Genomic DNA, 19,587 nt, shown 5'->3' with positions numbered 1-19,587 from the left:
AGCAAACCTGATTTGCTGTGGCTGTTGCGGCGAAGGGAACACTTGTTGCAGGAGTTGTTGCTGCAGAGACAGTGGCGGCCGTAGCGTTGTGCATCATGGGTACTTTCAGGAGGGGAACCATGGAAGCAATGAACAGGAGGGTGCAGCATTATGGTAAGAGAAGTGGTATTTTTGGCATGGTGAATATCAAGAGCGGCAAGCCATCGTCATGGGTTAAACCGGCAGATGGCATGCAATCACAGTGCAAAGCGAGAAAGCGTGGCGGAGAAATAAAAAAAAAGGGAAAATAGCTTATTACAAGTACAATTAAAGGAAGGTTGTCAACACAATCGGCGATTCCCAGAAAAAAAAAGAGTAAGGACCACTGAAAATTCAAGTGCTGTCTCTAAGAAGAAGATTACTTGTGCAAATGAGGCCTTTACAAAAATAGCCCATTACCTGCGGATTGTTACATGAGTAATTTGTTTTCCCCCAGTACAGCTATAATGTACATCAATATAAAATCCTATTAAAAAACCCCAGTGGTTTATACTGGGAAAAAAACTGTTAAATGTTCATTTTAATTTTTAAACACAATTAAAAATGAATTATTTTCATGTATCTTCATTTTGAAGTAAGCTAGATACTCGCTGTCTTTCTTTATAATCCAATTTATGCGTTTTTTCCTACTAGCACTGCATAACTGTTTGACTTTATCAGAGTTAAATTACCATCTGCTTGAGGCAAAAAATCAGGAGAGGGATGATAACAATTATCCTGATATATATACTACTTTGTTTGATCTAAAAAAGCAAGATCGATTTTGTGAAAGACACTGCTTTTGCTCATTTTAAGAATGAATTTTAATCAGCATCTTCACAGGGGAATTTTTAGTTTGATGCTCTAAAGACTTGATACTTTAACTGTTTATGTGAGTAGGCCCAAAACCCAGAAATAAAATCTCTGGATAGGGCAATAGAAGAAAGACTACTTTTTTGTCTTGGAGGCTGTGGCATTGGACTTCCACTTTGCATGCCCAAAATGTTAATTTCAGGTTGCAAAATATATTTAAAAAAGGAGTGAGATTCAGATCACAAGTTTCAACAGAACCTCTGTGCATCAAAGTAGGCATTTCTGGGAAACGCTGATAAAACTTTCTAACACACAGCAAAGGAGAAATAGGCACACCACTATGAAACTTTAAAACACTGATGAAATTTGCTGGCTTTTCCCAGTATTTTATGATTTTATAGTACTAGACAATATAAAATATAAAGAGAAATAAAACTTTGAAAACTGAAAAGCAGACTGGAATTCATGGTATTATGCTTTTGCAGTGTAGTTGTTATAGCAGGTGATATGTCTAAATTGCAGCTTTCATCTACAAATCTAAACACTCTGCAAAGTCAACCAGAAGGACAAACGAACCTTTAATTCTAGTCAGTGGCTAAATCTCGCCTAGAATTTTTGAAACAAGTGAATATACATCATAAACAGTATAAAAAAAAGAGATCAATAAAGAAATTTGGAACCTACCAATACTGGTAGCGGGTGTCATGCACAAAACTGACCCTGCGTGTCATGCAATGATAGGTGAAAAAAGTGGATAAAGGGAAGAAACAGGTTAGCTGTTTAGAGTTAACATTCAAAGTGAGATTCAAGCATAACCACAGAGAAGTAAGTTAGTTAAATGAAACTGTAAGGTCATTCACAGTTTTGCTTAAACACAAAGAGGTGATTGTATTCTTACTAAACTCCTGCATATACTGTGTGGGTTTTTGGCATGTCTCTGTACATATTCAAGATACTTCATAAACTTTTTTACTTATTAATGTTATCCTTTCACTTAGTGCTTTTGCAGCAACAGGTTTTTGTTTATAAAAACATCTGTGGTTAGAGACCACAGTATTTGGGACTTTTAGAACTCATTGCATAATTCAGACAGCTCAATGTTGCGCAATCAACATTCACCAATTTTTTGACATGTGGCAGGAAAAGAAACTGGAATTAAGACAATATTCGACTGCAGGGGCTTTGCTATATTTGTCTGATGTTAACCTACCCATTCTTAACACAAAGAAAACATTACTTTGACAAGTCCCAAGCAAAACACCTCAAAGCCTGTAACATTCCAGCAGAAGGCTCCCGGCGCACCTCAGAGATGCTGTGGGATGACTACTCACCTGCCATGCAGTTTACCTGTGGTGCCTAGCCCACCTTTAACCTTTCTGGAACGGCCAAATGAAAGAAAGAGATCAGCCTATTTCCAGTACAGTCCATACAGCAAGCTGGTGAAGGCAAGCAGGTAAGGAGACTAGTGCAAGGTACGTACATATTTGACACAGGGTCGAATATGCTTCCTCTATTCCTGCTGAATTCCTACTGCAGCCCCGTGTCACAGGACTTCCGTGACTATGAATGACCTTACCCGAGAACAGTCCCCAGAGAATACACAAAGTTCCTCCTCTAGAGGCTATAGAAACACTAACAAACAGCAATGGGAGGAGAGAAAAGGTCTGCTGTTCTTAAGATCGTTCACCGAACAATAAGGAGAAGGTGACAAAGCAATCAAACTGATGTAAAACAAACAAAGTGCAGAACTTCAGAGGTAAGCCATGCTAAGTCAAGCCCCACACTTTTTATTAGGGGAGCCAGTGGTTAATAAAGCAGAGAAGTTATATAAAACAATTAAGTTTTATATATATTCCAGCAGCAAAACTTGTCTTAAAATTTAACACACACGCACACACACACAAGGAACACATTTGAAAATTATACCAGTTTTGAAAATATCAAATCATCATTTAAAATCCAACAGATAATGTCATGCATTGCTCCTCAGACGTGGGTTGCATGACAGTCCTTACACCCACCAAATCCAACCTTCCCAGGAAATGTGGGAATATCAGATGTATCATCTTTAATGGAAAGCTCATGATGCCCATTCTTACAGAGGGTGTTCCCTTTCCTGAACTCCTCCCATACCCCTCTCCTCTCTTTAATATCCCTCCTTGGAGCTGATGGTGTTTGAAAAGAGCAGGAGGGTAATCACTTTAGAAAAGCTTTTCTACTCTGGGGCTTGGGCTCCATCTGGTATTTTATACCTCTGTTTCTTCTTTCTTTTCATGCACTTGTGCTGGGACTTGACAACAACCTGGACCTTAAGGTTTGATTCCAAGATCTACTCTTCCTACCACCAGAAATTGGTCAGCTAAAACTAGAATTACAACAATTAGCTGGAAAGAGGAATGGACAATAAAAAGTACTAAAAGTGAGCTACTTAAGGAAGCATGAACATTCCAAAAGTCTGGCAAATATCCAAATGCTTTCTCACTGAAAAAGGTTTAATATACTGTATTTTCCATAGTTAATTTGAAGTCTTTGTCAATTGCAAATAAGAGCAATAAGCCCTGAAGGGGAGTGCTTAGGAAGGAAAAATACCTATAATGCTACAAATTCTCATAGATTCAATATAAAATAAAATTGTGGAAATTTCTGTATGTTCTCCAAGCACAGGGCAGTCTTCCACTCATGTCCAAACAGGCGGTCTCACCACTTATTTATTTTTTTTCAAACATTCCCATAAATGTCAGTGTGTTTTCTGCCACACATATTCTGGTGCACCAATGTGCTAAAAATAAGGCAATGCTTTTACTTACTATTACAAATACGGGGGCAGGCTCCAAGGTTGTTACTGAGGCCTTATAGAAAAATTCCATGAAGTCAAAGCCATCTGTGTTTGTTTTTTATCTTTAAAAACATATGGGAATGCTGATAGATTGGGAAATCATCATGTGTTGCCTTTCATTCCTTGTTTAACCGACATTATTTCTATAAACTAAAATAACATTGCTGAAATGTCAAGCACATTTGCAAACACGTAGTTTTAAACTATTCTGAAGTTCACACTCGAGAACGCCCTGACACTAAAATACGTAATTTGTTAATTACGAATAAAATCACAGAATTCCTTAGGAGGGAAATTCTCCTTTGGGAAGCTGGAGTGGGGGTGACTGACACAATTTAGAGGGTTGTGTTGTTACTGCTTACACAAGCACCCAGCACATCTCTTCTCTTGCCCTGCTACCAGCCAGGGTGCAGGTCAAACCATCTCTGAACACTCTGATTTTCACAGAGCTCCGAGCACTGAAATGTAAATTACATTCACTCATCTTCAGATCATCTCTATCAAGAATTATAACCCCAGCTATGAACCACAAATGCAAGGAAAAGTTCTGGTGGTGCTCCAAAACCACAAAAATGCATCTGATGCCTGAAAACCCTAAAGTGCAGCTGTGGGGAGTGATATTTTTTGCCAGTGCTTCCACACAGGAATTGACTGGAAGTTTATGGCTGGTGTTCCCCTTCTCAGGGTGCTCGTGTGGGGCTGGGGAAATCCCCACAGCTGCAAGACAGCAGCTGAGGGAGCAGGAGTATGCTGTGGCATCTCTGAAGCGCGATGCTTTTCCCAGCATTTTTATTAGTGGAAACAGATACGAGTCAAAATCCAGCCAATTTACAGTAGGCAAAAAGGGACAAACTCTGGAGAATGATGAGCAAGGCTATGAATGAGCAGAAAAGCAGCTTAACGGCATGTTGAAATTTCTGCTTGAATTCTTGTCCTTTGCAAGAGGAATTAAAATAATGTGCAATCATCTGTGCAGGCTTCACCTCGAGTGGGGAAGGGAGCATAATAAAACCTTCTGTTAAGTGCAACTTCCTGACACAGAGGCTACCTCAGGGACACTAAACTGGTTCAATGTGGATACAACATACCTGTCGGGATAAACGCTGCATGTTGCTGCAACTGAGCATTGGCAAGAGCCTGTTGATAGTGCAAGACACTGGGATTGAAAACGGCACTGGCACCATTGCTTTTTTCAAGTGCTTGTCTCTTTGGTAAAGGGTGAAGAACACCAGGAGGAAAGGCCTGTAAATAAGAAAGTTAGTTAAAATGGCTCCATTGTTAAGACCTTGTCCGCAACATATACATAAATACAAAAACTTAGTATTTTTTAAAGCGGCTAAGGATGCCTCGCCATGCATATTAACTCAAAGCACAGCAATGTAAAATGAGTGAAATTTTGTTATTGGTAGCAAAAGCATGGTACTATTCACCTAGAACTGCAGCAGCACAACTACTGAAAAGAAACGTTTGCTTTAAAGCAACGAAAATGGCATTGCCTTTAAGTAGGTTTTCAAATATTACAGGGAGAAAAAACCACTTGTGTTTCATTGCCAAGTATTTTCTTTTATTTTTAAATTTAAATATAGTTTCCTATTATTATACAGATTAATAGATTGCGTTATGCCTTTTCAATTACAAAAGCAGTTTTATCTCAATTCGACTTTTCATGAGAGATTTAAAGATGAAACTGTGTTAGGAACCAAACTAAATCGCCTGCGGTCTATTACGTATGAGAATGAGATGGATAAATAGAGCTTCTGGTAAATTAATGAGTATGTGAAATCATTTCCGGTTGATGTTTGAAAAGTAAAGCGATACAAATTTCATTAGTTGCTTCTCTGAAGGAAAAAAAAAAAAAAATTATAATAAAACAAAATAAAATTAAAAAAAGCTACATGCAAAGCAAAAGGTGAAAGGTCAAAGTACCAGGTCTACAGTTGCTTCGAGAGGTCGCTTCATTGCTTTGGCAGTCGACTGAGTCTTTTAATAACAGGCAGCGAGCACATGATGGCAGTGGGCCAATGGGAGTCAAGCGAATTAACATACAGGTAAACAGCAAGCAGAGGTGCGTCATGGGAACGGCATTGCATTTGTGGATAGGTGAGAAGGAAAAAAATATTCTGAATGCAATATACAACATACAAAACACTAGGCATGCACAACAACAAAAATGTCTTCTAAAGAAATGAATATTACATTTTGAATTAGTACCGAAGCAAAAATGCATCTACTATACCTTAGTTAAAAGCATATAAGAGAGTAAAATATAGATGTTTGAAATTCAGGAAAGTTGAGTAAAACAGCAGCTTGCAGACACTATTAAGCATCATATAAACACTTCACAGAGATGCAGAAAGTTTTAAGGATACACCTATTGGAATTCCTGATAAGTCAGTTCGGTCACATTTTGAAGTGGGAAAATTTTGATTTTGGAGGTTACATTTCCAAATACAAAACAGTAGCGAAAGTTGGAGTGCATCACAAATGCTATTAATATCAGTGCTTACAAGGTGATTGTCTTTTAATTTAGAGAAGGGAATCATTCAATGGTCAAAATGAGAGAGGTTCTCATTCACCAATACAAAACACAGTACATAGGATGTCCAGTTACACTAACTTATCATTAATTCCTTTTCTTTTCTCCTACAGCTGGGTCATTTTATTAGATATTTTTAATCTTGTAACTTACCACATTACTTTGAGAGGGAAAAAAGTCTTTCAGAATTGAAAACATATTTTCTAAATTTTGCTACAAGCTTCAGTACTAGCTTCAGGAGCAGGGAGTAAAACTGGGCTCCCAGTTCATAGGCTAACATTAACATATGAGTTATGACACTAGTCCAGCATTATTAATGTTTCAAAAGAAAGTATTTAGGCATAAGCATATACATTTATGTATTCTTTCATAGTAAATTCAAAATTATGGCTGATATGACAGCATTCTGTAAAAAAAATCCCTCAAAAAAAATATTACTTTCAAGTTTTATAGTGTAAATAATTCTTAAAAACCTTAGAAAGGAAAGAGAAATTTACTTAGAAATTGAAATTTTTACTTTTGTTTCTTAAGCACAGGCTGATATCTAGCTCTTCTTACAACATGCAGATTATGTCTACATTGAAATCATTATGTGGAAATAGGGAACAAAAGCTGAGGTGGAGGAAGAGGAGAAGGCACAAAATCCCTGCAAACACCTTGTGGTCATAAGTTTATCAGGCACCAACAGGGTATTCTGCAGGACAGTCCTCAAAATTTTACTTATTCTTTGTACCTGTCTCTGTAGCATGAGTCTTCTCAACACCCCCCTCATCTCTTTAGCACTTTTCTGGATGACATACCCTGATCTACAGGATCTGCTCATCTCTCTGGGCCCAAGACCCAGACACAGCAAGAAACACCTAGTCTGAGGTGGGGATCTGGACAGACTTCTGTGTGAGCAGGACATTGGGAAGAGGACATCACTGCACAGCCTCAGAGCTGCTCTGCCTCCACCACAGAGGGAAATCCACACAGAGGTGGTGCAGTGCAACTGAATTCAGCACTATGCAACGATGAAGTGCACAAGTTCAAACCAACTTCACCAAAAGTAAAGTGTTTCACTTAATAACCTTTATTATCCAAATACAGATCTTGTCTAATCTCACTTGTTAACTTATTATCTCTCTGTTTACTATTGCCTTTCTCCAATTTTTCTCCATGCTCTTCTTAACATCACCTCCTTACTTTGAAGCTTTCTTCTGGCTTTCCCCTCATATTCCTCAGCAAATTCAGTCTTAGTCTTCCCAACCCAAAGGCTTGATCCGCTCTAAACATACTCATCAACCTTGCTTCCATGTAGTCTCCCATTCTTTTCAGGCTTTCAAACTGCTCATTTTGTTCTCCCACATTAATATTTTCTTTTATTTCATCCTGATAGTAAAATCTCCTTTGCCTCTTTCTGTTCCATCAGATTAACTCCTTCTCAGCATTTGATCTACATAACTAACATCCAACTAATCAACAGCTACAGGATGGAGAGGAAGAGGAAACAAAAAGGAAATAAAGATAATATTAAAAATGATCAAACATCCAAGGCATAGCATTTGCCTGCCATTCAGCACACTGGCATGCTATAATGTCTCCTGGAATACAAACAAGATCCACACAGCAGTGGCCTCCGTGAATGTGTAAGGAGCTCCTGACTAAACTCAAATGAAAGAAGGAAAGCCCACAAGGGGTGGGAGCAGGGACAGATGGCTCAGGAGGAACAGGGACCCTGCCTGAACATGCAGGGATATATTAGGAGAGTCAAAGATCACCTGAGTTGAATCTGGCAAGGGATGTGAAAGACAACCAGAAGGGTTTCTGAGCAACAAAAGGAAGACTAGAGAAAATGTGTTTCCACTGCTCAGTTGGGCAGGCGCCTGGTGACACAGGACGTGGAGAAGGCTGAGGTTCGGAAAATCCTTTCCATCTCAGTCTTTACTGGCACACTGGCTTTCAGGCCAGTGGGAGACCAGTGGGAAAGCCTGAACCGAAAAAGATTTTCCCTTGGGGGGAGGATGATCAGGTTAGGGAACATTTAAACAAGCTGTATGTACACAAACCCATAGGAACTAACCAACAGAATGCACCCTGGGTGCTGAGGGAGGTGGCCAATGTCACTGCAAGGTTACTCTTACTTATCTTGGAAAGATCCCTGTGACTGAGGGAAATTCCCAAAGACTGCAAGAAAGTAAATAACACTCCTATCTTGAAGAAGGGCAGGAAGGGAGGTCTGAGGAGTGGCAGGTTGGTCAGCCTCACCTCAGTCCCTGGGAAAGCAATTGAGCACATCCTCCTGAAAACCATCTGCAAACACATGAAAGCCAAGACAATGATGGGAAATAATCAGCATAGATTTACGACAGGGAAATTGTGCTTAACCAGCCTGACATCCTTCTATGATGAGACTGGCAGGGTGGTGAAGGGAGAGCAAGGGATGTTGTTTCTCTTGATTTCAGAAAGGATTTCAACACCATTTCATCCTCACAGACACATTTATTTGTCATGGGCTAAAAGGGAAACAGGGAGGTGGACTGACAATTGTCTCACATGCCCGGCTGAAAAAGATGTGACCAGCAACACAGAGCCCAGCTGAAGGCCAGTCACCAGTGGTTGATACAAAACCACAGATGTGCTACTGCTCAGATGTCCTAGGAAGTCTGGAGAAATGGGCACAGAGGAACTTCACAAAGTCCAGCAAAGACAAATATCAAGACCTGTACCTGGGGAGGAACATCACGAGGCAGAAAAGACCCTCATGATCCTGGTGGACACCAAGCCAGCAATATGTCCTCAAAAGCAAAGGTAGCTAATGGAATGCTGGGCTACATTGGGAAGAGTATCACCAACAGGTGGAGGGAGGTGATTCTTCCCCTCTACGCAGCCCTGGTGAGGCCACATATGGAACCCTCCGTCCAGGTCTGGGCACCCCAATACAAGAAAGACACAGGTGTACTAGAAAACACTCCCAAAAGGACCTGAGAGATGAGCAAGGGACTGGATTCAGCCTGGAGAAGATACAGGGGAATCTCATCAGTGCATACAAGTACCCTGATTTCAGTGTAAAGATGGAGTCAGTGGTGCCCAGGTGCAGGAGAAGAGGCAATGGAAAAAAATTTAAATAAAAGAAATTCCATTAAAATGTAAGATTAAAAAAAAAAACCAAAAAAAACCCAGAAAACCTTTCTTTTTACTGGAAGTACTGAGCAGGTTTTCAAGTTATGGAGTTTCCATCCCTAGAGACATTAGCAAACCAAACAGGCACATCCTGGGCAATCTCCTCTAGTTCCCCTGCTTAAGCAGGGGAAACAGGCTGGAATATTTTGTACATATTTCTCTGCAAATATTACCCTGAATTACAGGTCCCTGTTGCCTTCTCCTGTGACATGAGACTGATAACATTTCAATTCTGTGTTTCCAAAGATGCTTCATCTTGCTTTGAGGCTAATGCAACTCTAATTAAGCCTTATTTAAAACCCCAGGATATATATCTGCAGCCATTACCGAAGTGCAAAAAAAATTAATCCCCTCATCTCTCTCCTTTCTTATTTAGTATAGTGCCTAGAAATATTACATTCTCTAAATGAACAATAAATATTGCACAACAGAAGCTAATCAGAATAAAAATCCAATCTTCTCTGCTTTAATTTCCAGATGGTATTCAATTTCTGCAAGCACAGGAAACTTTAACTAAAAATCACACAATTTGACACCATGGCCGTGATGCTATTAGAGAAAGAATATTGAAACTTAAGAAATATTATTCTGCATGATGGTTTACTTTCTTGCATAACCTACCCTTTGTTCCTCAAAAAAGTCTGGTCTTTTCTAATTTCTTAAATACAATAGCTTGGGGTAGTTATGTACTGTACTGTATTGTGGTTTTTGTAGGCCTTTAAACCAGAGAATAACTGTATTGTCTATAACTATTGTATGCACTGCCCACAAGTCCACAAACCACATCTGCTTAATTATTCGTCCACTGCCAGCAATGAGGACAATGATTCTTTGATTTGCTGCCAGCAGTTTTGTCTCTCAAGTCAGATCCTGGATGTTCAATTTATTTAACTTCATTAATACCACTGCAAACTCATCAACTTCCCTGGTAGCAACCATAAGAGGAATCCAATCCTGGTGAAGTGGTGGGCTGTCTTGTTTGAACAGTTTTAAGTAAGAGGTTAAAATATCTGAAAATAAAAGCCCTCACTCTCTTTTCTTCTGACTGTAGCCACAATGTTTCTTTCTTAATGATTCCCATTACAGTTTACTACTTTAAAACCTCATTATTCAAATAACTAGCCCATAATAGCAGGAGAGGCAAGAAGTCTCTAGGCGTGAAATGTGTCTAACCAAAGTTCAAAAACATACAGGCAGCACTTTTTAGTCATTGGGGACAGTTGTAGACCTACAGAGGGCAGTTCTTTCTCATCCTCAGGCAGGCACCAATGGTAAATCAGATGAGTGTCCTGGTTTTTCTCCACTGCCAGTACAGTGAGACCAAGGAGGCTGGCTGGTTGTCTCATATCTAAGGCGGACTGTGCTGATCTCAATACAGGTTTCTGTTCTACTACTGATCTCTGAAGCAAACACTCTCTCTTTGCTTTTCTTCCAAATTTCCACATGTATATCTGCCATCAAAGAGCTAAAACAGCATATGTGTCTCTATTTTCCTGGGAACACTGAGGTTTATCAGTTTTGTTTCTGTTTGGAAATGTGAGGGGCAAATTTACATATAATTAAGGCAGAGAACAGAAGTGGTATAGAGTGTCATTTGCTTCACTGTCTTGAATAGAAATACAGCATTAAAACAAGGGCATAAAGAAAAGAAAGTGCTTCCTCCCATCAAGCAATAGTAATAATTTCATAAATTCTTATCTTTCACCAAAATAAAAAAAAGAAAAATTAAAAAAAAAAAAAAGAGGCAAAAGAGAAAAGAAAGTATAAGCAAACAGCATTAAATTGAAGCAAAATAGGCATCAAAAAAAAGGCAGCCATACATGCCAGCACTTACCATCACAGTCGCAGCTGCCGCAGCTGCCTGGGCTGCCACTGCAGCCTGGTTGGCTTGGTGTTGCGCCGCTTTGATTTTGGCCTGCAAATGTGCAGGAGGGTGAAAATACTTGCATTTCTCCCTCATGCAACGACCTTTTATGTAATCCATACACACGGTTACGGTGTTGTCATTTGTGTCAATCATTGTGCTGTCTGCCGGATGCGCAAAGCGGCAATCAGTCTCTCCACGCGCACAGTTCCCCCGCTGGAACTCCCTGCACACCTACGCGCAAAACAACACACGTTGCAGGGGCACAGCTCGCTGCAGCCTGAAGGGGCAGGGAGTGTCCCACGCCCCCGAAGGACAGACCTGCCCCCTTCCCCTGTTAGTTCAAGTTTTACAGCAACTTTAATTTAATAAACCCATCTTTTGGTGGGTGAGGGGAGCGCACCTATTTTATCCTTATGTTCTTGGCTCCTCAGGTGGCTCTCTGGTACTGTGGGTAAATAACAGAAGCATTCCCAAATGCCTTTCCTTTTTCTTGTTTAAAAAGCAGCTGGGAAGGATACTTACGTAACTGCTCCTGCAAAACTAGCTGGGAATCACAAAATATTTTGTCTCTTTCTGACTACACTTTGTATTCTTGCAGGTGGGCTGGTAGGGAAGGACTTCCTCTTGCTGAAACCCAGGGAAAATACACATCAGATGCACTGCATTTTTTATGGAGTCTACAAACAAAACTGAGAGCCTACTTAAAAATAATTTTTGAAAATGGGCAGAATGAACACACTGATTTTCCTGTGAAGAAGAAATGTGCTCTAGACACTGGTGCTGAGGCTTTTGGGAAAGGACATTCATTTCTCCAAGAGCCACTTGGCCTCCTTGTGTACTCGGACCACAGATTCCACTGAGTCCAGCCACGCAGTGATCCAGCAGCTGCTGGGAGGCTCTGCACATAGCTGGGGATTGTCCCTTCAGACTGCTGCAGGGTTGGTAATATTCCACATCTCCATTGGCAGCTCAGGGCTGAAGGGCTACACCATTCCCCTAATATCAATCCGTAAAGGTATAAAACTCCCTTATTATCAGTGCAGAAAAACCAAGAAAATTATTACTGAAATAAAAAATGTGCTTGTTAGATATTTCATCAAGGGATGCCTTCACAGGCATGTATACCTGAGGTTTTTTGAGATGATGAACTTCACAAAAAATAAAAACTCATGTTGGTGTCTGTGTACGACATATAAGCAAAAACACTACCTTAAAAATAACAGTGTTTAATTACCACTGGCTGCAAGTGCAGAAATCCTGCCTGGTTACAATTTTTTTATCTGTAGCAACTAAATTTAAGCTTTGCTTCTAAAACAACAGTTATCCCCTCCAAGATCTCTCACACAGCCCAACAGAGAATGTGTTTCTAGTCACAGTGGTGTCTACAGTACCTCCAGTTTATCAGTCCTGAGGAGTTTCTGGGTAGCAGTTGAACTGGGGACTGAAACCGGTGGACTTCCAGGAACAATGACAGGCGGCGTGGGTAGGATCTCAGTCGGGACTAAGCCAACTCCTGGTGTTACTGGCGTTAGGTAAGGAGCAAAGCTAATAGCCGTGTTCGTTCCTATTGTGGGACCCACCGGAAATGTGGGCTGAAAAAGGAAAACACACACCAAGGTGAAATAAAAACTCCTTAATCAATAGCCCACTAGTTGTTCTCTGCTTGCTGTTTTTCTGGCACTGATTCATTTTCTTGCTGAAAAAACTTTAAACAGCTGGCTAAATACACAGCATCCTCTCTTCTTTTAATCACGCAACACATTACAGCAGCACATGAAGAACCACCTTTGTAACTCTATTATTGGAAAAGAGTCTGCAGATGCAAAGGAAGGACTACTTTGAACCTGAATCTATGTGGAGGTCCAGCTTACATTGCAGGCTTATTTACACACCTAAATGTAGAAATAACATAGACTTTATTGCTTTTTCTCAATTCCTGTTTTCCTTGGAAAAACAGGCTGTTTTTCAAAGTATTCAGATTTCATAGCTGAAGCGTTATTAACTATATTAAAGCCATATTTCTAATAAGAGTACATATAATGAGCTCTTTGGCATGTAACTTCCAGTATGTTTGCATACTGTATTTTGCCACCTCCTGCAATTATATGTTACTGTGTTTCATACACTGAAAAAACTCAACTTCACAAACGTTTGTGTGCTCAGCTGTCACCAGTGGCAAGCAGAATAAATATTATAATCTCAGCTGGACACAATATTTAGAAAGGGATTATTCAAGCTTATATTAGTTCATCATATGAAAAACTTTGATTGGAGGGAATGATACGGATCTAAAAATCTCGTTTTGTTTCTTCCTACAGTGAGCCAGTGAAGTCATGACCAGAAGAAAGAGCACTTGTGTGATGCTACAACAGCCGTGATGAGGCAGAATAGTGTGTTTGTTAACACCAGCTCCACAGGGGGTGGAGGCAGAACATCACCACGGTCAGCTCATGCTCAGACCTGGAGAATGCTTTAGTTCTGCAGAGCTGAGTACCCCAGAGAGCGAAGCTATAATTATATATGTGGAAAAACAGGACACATCTCCCATCAGCTTTGTCAGAAATTAGGTTCCCAAATAAACCAGCATCTAGAAATGCAACAGCACAACAAGAAGACTTCAAAACACTTTAACAAAGGAGAAGTGACTTTCTTGTTAAAGTGGCCTGCATGACATAAAGTACGTGGAAAATATGCAAGAGAAAACACAGCAGCTAGGAGGCGGTTTTTTCTTTGTTGTTTGTGTTTAGTTTTCTTGGGATTTTTTTGTCTTTGAAACAAATTACTAAATTATAAATGGCTGTGACTTAGCACCAAGAAGTATACAGATTAACCAGGATAAGCAACTATACAGAAATGGCATCTAACTGCCCTTAAGAGTTAAAAATCTATTATGCTGTGTTCTAATCAGTGATCAAATCTGCTTGATATCAAGCAACCCAGTTTATATGTCAAACATGAGCTAAATTCTGAAGAGCATAATAATGAACATTTATATGAAACAATGGTTTGATTATGTCGAAAACAATATGTGTTATGTGAAATACAAATAACAGCTTTGTGTCAGATATAATTTTAAGAATAAATCCGCTCGTCAAATGACTTCTATGAAATTTTATTTCATTTTTTATCCATTTGGTCAAGGCTGAGTCATCTTAATCTGGCAATTTGTGTGAGACAGACCTAGCATTTTTATCCCAGCAATCAGTACAGAAGACATTATGTCAATGAAATTGTAAAGTTCAAATGATGAAATGGATGAGAAGAAAAAAGTATAATTTTGCCACTTCAATTTTTCTCATAATATGAAGTGGTGGAATCTATTACCTCATCAAATTTTTTCTGGTGAAAACTCAAGCAGTAAATCCCCAGAAAGTATCAAGAAACATTAGGAGGCCAACATCACCAGGTACAATTTGATGAACATGTACCAGAAATGCAGGGAGTCCTGATGCTCAATGCCCAATCCCACCTGACAGTAGATGTTTTGAGTACAAAAAGGCATTACTGAAAAAGGCATCTGGGGTGAGCTTCCTGTAACCAGATGCTGATGTCTTCTTCTGAGATACCTAGACTTGATTTCTCTGGTCGCCCATGGAAAGACAAAGGCACTTTGAAAACAAAATCATCTAATCCAAATGCTCATGTCTGGAACGAGCTAAGCAAATAGTAATTAGGAGTGCCTATGTCTTTTGATAAACTATAAATGGACCTTGGAAACTCACTGCAGAAGTTGATGCCAACACTCCAGATGCCTCAAGTTAGAGGAAAAAATCCCACTCTAGTGGGATGCCCTACACTAGGAATTTAGATTGAAAAAACATCATTAGCAGCCATGTGTGAAAAGTTTAATTCAGATTACTTGCCAAACCATGCTTTGGAAGTCTGCTACAGTGAGGAGCCCAACTGCAAGGACTGCCCAGAGCAACTGATCACTTTAGTGCATATCCAGAGATGCTGCTCATGCATGCCAGACTCTAGTTCTGTATCACCTCCTGGATATGAAGTGTCTCAGGCACCGTATGAATCACCTTGAGACAAAACACTGAGCGTGTGAAATGCCATGTATCACCAATTCTCTGTCTTATCCTCAGACACTTCAGACTTCAACAGAGTAAGAAAATGCTAATCATTAACCTTTGTTCCTGGTACCGAGATTAAATAATATTTAAAGCCATTCAGACCCATAGACTCCTGAGAAACTTTGTGTTCCTACTCAAATTACTTACTAGCAAGTTATTGGTATTCTACAGATTTTCACCTCCAGAAGGATTATAGGTAAAAATCTTGCAAACATGACATGAAATGCATTAAGGGGACAAAAAAAGAGGGAAAAAATGCAAATTATTATGGCATTAAAGAAAAATTATCAAGTCTACAGCAACTCCATTACATCTTGAAATGCAAATATAAATGAGTGTATCTCCAGCATCTTGACTATTCCTTAAGTAAACAGACAGGGACTATTTTTATTGATACTATTTAGAGAACTTTTGCAGGTCAATAGAGTCTTCAACTTTACTTACCATTAAGCCCACCAGAGAAATATACTTACCACTGGCTGTAGTGGTGTCCCTGGAAACATGAACTGCATTTGCTGGGCGAGCATTGCTGCTGCAGTTTTTTGCTGGATTAAGTTGTTCCTGCCATTGATTTCCAGTTGAGTTTTCAAATGTGTTGGTGGATGAAGGTACTTGCAGTTCTCCCTTGTACAACGACCCTGGAAAAAGAAGTCACAGTAATCAGTCAGCTGCTTTTGATGACAGTTCAATGCCTTCGGGCAAAATAGTACATCACAAACTAAGCAAGAACTAATGAAACAGAGGGTGTTTCCTGGGAACTATGTAGAGGGCTGAAAGGAGCTGATGGCCTTGAGTTCTGCCTCAGCCCACTACCTCTGATTGATCATTAAGACTATAAGCCACATAAAAAAAGAGAGAAAGGCTGTGAATCAGCATTTTCATTGTTAAGTACGGATCACTGCCATAAAATTAATAATCTCAGAACTGTCCAGACTGCCTGAACTGCCTCTCATGACATCCTGGCTAGAGTACCTGCTGTTACCGTAACATAAAAGTTCTTTATTAAATGACATCACATGATGCATAACCAATTGAAACCTTCTTTAGGAGAAATGCAGCTTTTAAGTACATCATATTAAAAATAATTGTGTGATCACGGCAGGGAGGATCTAAAGTTGCCACTCTCTGCTTGTGTTCTCTCACACATTCACCCTTATTCCAGTTCACTGCATTCCAGCCTCCTGTTTTTATTACATCAGCACAACTTTGAACTATTTCCATTCAAGTATAAAAGAAGTAAAGGTGGTACTTTTACAGCCTAAATTTAGAAGCAGTGCACGGTCCTTAATCTAAAGGTACACAGCAAAAGGACAGCTCCAATCAACATGAAAGGAGGAGTTTTTGGACAGTTACAAGACAATAAGAGACTAAAAATATAGGTGGGCTGTCATCTTGAGGTGGCTTGGGTTGGAGGAGATGGATGTACAAGCTGACCACAAACATAGGTAGAGCAGCATAGGATGCACAGATATATTTTCCCCCAGAAAGGGAAATTGTAGGGTGCACCAGGAGGTTGTGCAGCTGCAGGGCAGGACCTGCTGAGATCAGAGGCTCCTTGATGACACGGCTCACAAACAATCACAGAGTTTTAAGAGCTGTGACTAGAGGGCCTAAAGCATTAGCCAAACTGCATTGGATACACTCAACTTGTATAGGTTGTTTCCAAATTGAGATGTTTTTAAGAAGTGTTTTTTAAACTTCCCATTCACCGGTATTAGGGCTTTACTATTTGTAGACAAGCAGGAATATCCTTCTGTAGTCAAGAAAGCATCCAGATCCCTATGCAAGAATATCACACAGTACTGATGTACACTGACTGTGTATGCACACACACACACACACACACACGCTGCTACAAAACTTTCAATGGGCTTCAAAAGTCCCAAAACTAGTATTACTGTTATACTTTTGACTTAGACACCAAAAGAGAGTGGATTCTGCCTCTAGTTTTCTACAAGGATGTCATAACTAACTGTTAAGGGGTGAGTTAAACATGTTCAGGAAGCTTCAGGAATGCAAACAGCTATTCCCACACTTCTAAACTATTGGGAACAGTCCTTTTCTGAACCGCCCCTGGTTGCTGCTGGGAGTATGCTAAATAGCAGAAGCCAGAAAATGCAAGAAAGCTAAAAATTTAAGAACAAGCAACGGTCTCAACACTCAGGAACAATGGTCTCAGTGCTGTTTTAACCTCCTAGTACAGTTGCAACCACTTTCAGGATATTAGGCCTTCCTTCTGTTGAGATAATCACTAATTCAGCCTGATTTAATGAATTACACAAAAGGAACATTACTTTGTCAGCTGGCATGAGCACAACCAGAAATAGCTGTGATTGGATGGACACAAAAGAAAGCTGGCTCTTTCATTTGGGGGAATGTGGCCTTTACCATCATAATGCTAAACTGGAGCAGACTCAGCACAGACAATGACCATATGCTTTTTTGTTGGCTCATGAGGCCAACTGATTTAGACATTTTTAACTGATATCTAATTTACCTGAGTCTATTTTGTATATCAATGGCTCCTAGAGCAAATCTAAAAATTAAAAACAAAGCCATATCAAACTACTGAACCTGATGGAAATATCGACCTATGGAATAAAAAATTTTCTTAAACAAGGACTAAGAGCAACTCTCATGCACAGTGGCTTCTGAAATCCCTTAAACCTGAAGAGTGCCTTCAGCCAGACTTCCAGTCTTACCTCTGAAAGCACACAGCTACTGTATACCATCACTTCAAGCTCTGCAAAGCAACCCACAGTGCACAAAAGATTGGTTATTTCTGAAAACTTTCCAAATAATCCAACCATACAGAAATGTACTGTCCTCTCTGAAGTTATTCATGTCTGTGCATCGTTTAGGAGTTTTTTGAGCTCCCGGTTAGCAATGAACGTAAGTACTATAAAAGAGCTGTGTGGTCCCGCCACGCTGCTATAGAAAGCCCTCTAAACAGATCAAGCCTTGTTGAAATTAAATGACCCAAAATAAACTGCAGTGGAATGAGCACTGAAAATAGTGAGTAAATTAATCCGCCCTCACTACCAAAATTAAATAAATTCTGAGACTGGCTTTTTTACTTTTTGAACCTACAAGGGTAGTAGGAAAACATCTAGAGGAATTTCTCATTCCTTTTTTCCCATATGCTCCATTTCCCAGCTACTAATCGCTGCACAAACAAAAATTCAGACCTGTAATATCATTTCAGTCAAATGAAATTATATTGACCCTGAAATTTTTTGTTTATTAAAAAGTCAAATACGAAGTCCAACTCACATGGCAGCACATATGAACCAAAAACCAGAACAAGCAACTGTATACAACATGCAGGGGTATTAAATGTGTTGGCTGGGTCATCATGAATGAGTCCACTCTGTAAAAAACTACTGTGCTAGAAGGCCACATCATCACAAATGCAGAGACAAAAGAAGTACTTTAACTTTCGGGTGCATCAATATCAAGCTTTTGGAGCAAGGCTTGCTTCATCTTAAAACCACAGCGGTTTAGAAGCCATTCCACATTCAGTCCCTCTGGCACAGGACAGCACAAACTCAGCAGGATTAGGCAGGCAGCAAGGAAAAATAATTGCTTCTTACAACTTTTAACCTGTTCCCAGATATGAGTCAGAGTCCTGAAACCGAGGGCACAGACAGGTTGGTTTGAAACTGGGTCCCTAGAAACTCCTGTCACCCATGAAGTGAAGGTTATCAACAAGCACATCATAGGTGGCCGTGTACTTCCCATGGGAGTTCATGCAAAAAAATCACCTTCATTGTGCTGTTTCCTTATCTGCAATGGATAGGAACGAACAGACATCAGATTACATTCCCAGCAGTCTGTCTGTTACTCCCCTCATCCTGGAAGGATGGTACCTAACTCTGACCTTTTATTTCTTTGTCTTTGTCCTCTACAGCTGTCCAGCCTACTGCCCAGCACCCCATTTCTGGCAGGTAATAGAAAGTTTTAACAGAATAACTACTTTTCTACTGCTAATTATCCAGACTAGAACATGCTGTGGCTTGTGTCAGGCTGTCCCACAGATTTAATTCTAGTAAAGCAGTGAGAGAGGGAAAGGGTGCATCAAGGAGCTAGAACTCAAAGGACTTCAGTGCCCAACACAAGGGCACAGCAAATACAGGCTCCACTTCTACAGGGGCAATGACCTGGGGAGCTGCTGCCTGACCAGCTTCATTTCAAAAACACATCCCTTAACAAGCCATGTCACACCATTGGCTTTTTTTTTTTTTTTAATCAATAGATTTTCCCATTAAGAACAATA

At 39.9% G+C, this 19,587-nt stretch overlaps 1 protein-coding gene across 8 annotated transcripts in view; it reads right to left on the bottom strand.

Moving 5' to 3' along the window:
• Window positions 1-19,587, bottom strand: part of MBNL2 (muscleblind like splicing regulator 2) — a 106,100-nt gene that overhangs the window by 17,912 nt on the left and 68,601 nt on the right. For 5 of the 8 annotated variants that reach the window (XM_050970232.1, XM_050969954.1, XM_050970017.1 and 2 more), the window contains 5 exons: window positions 15,785-15,949; window positions 12,624-12,824; window positions 11,200-11,463; window positions 5,594-5,647; window positions 4,756-4,909 (listed from right to left, as the gene is read on the bottom strand). In XM_050970232.1, coding sequence (XP_050826189.1) covers window positions 4,756-4,909; window positions 5,594-5,647; window positions 11,200-11,463; window positions 12,624-12,824; window positions 15,785-15,838 — 727 coding nt within the window. In that variant the 5' untranslated portion in view covers window positions 15,839-15,949. Of the gene's footprint in view, window positions 1-7; window positions 103-4,755; window positions 4,910-5,593; window positions 5,648-11,199; window positions 11,464-12,623; window positions 12,825-15,784; window positions 15,950-19,587 lie in introns of all 8 variants that reach the window. The other 3 variants (XM_050970050.1, XM_050970122.1, XM_050970088.1) reach the window with 3 other exon arrangements.

Source organism: Serinus canaria, chromosome 1 (genome assembly GCF_022539315.1).
Source record: "Serinus canaria isolate serCan28SL12 chromosome 1, serCan2020, whole genome shotgun sequence".
In the NCBI taxonomy this organism is placed as follows: Eukaryota; Metazoa; Chordata; class Aves; order Passeriformes; family Fringillidae; genus Serinus; species Serinus canaria.
The sequence above is the reverse complement of the archived record's forward strand: the minus strand, read 5'-3'. Positions and strand labels throughout refer to the sequence as shown.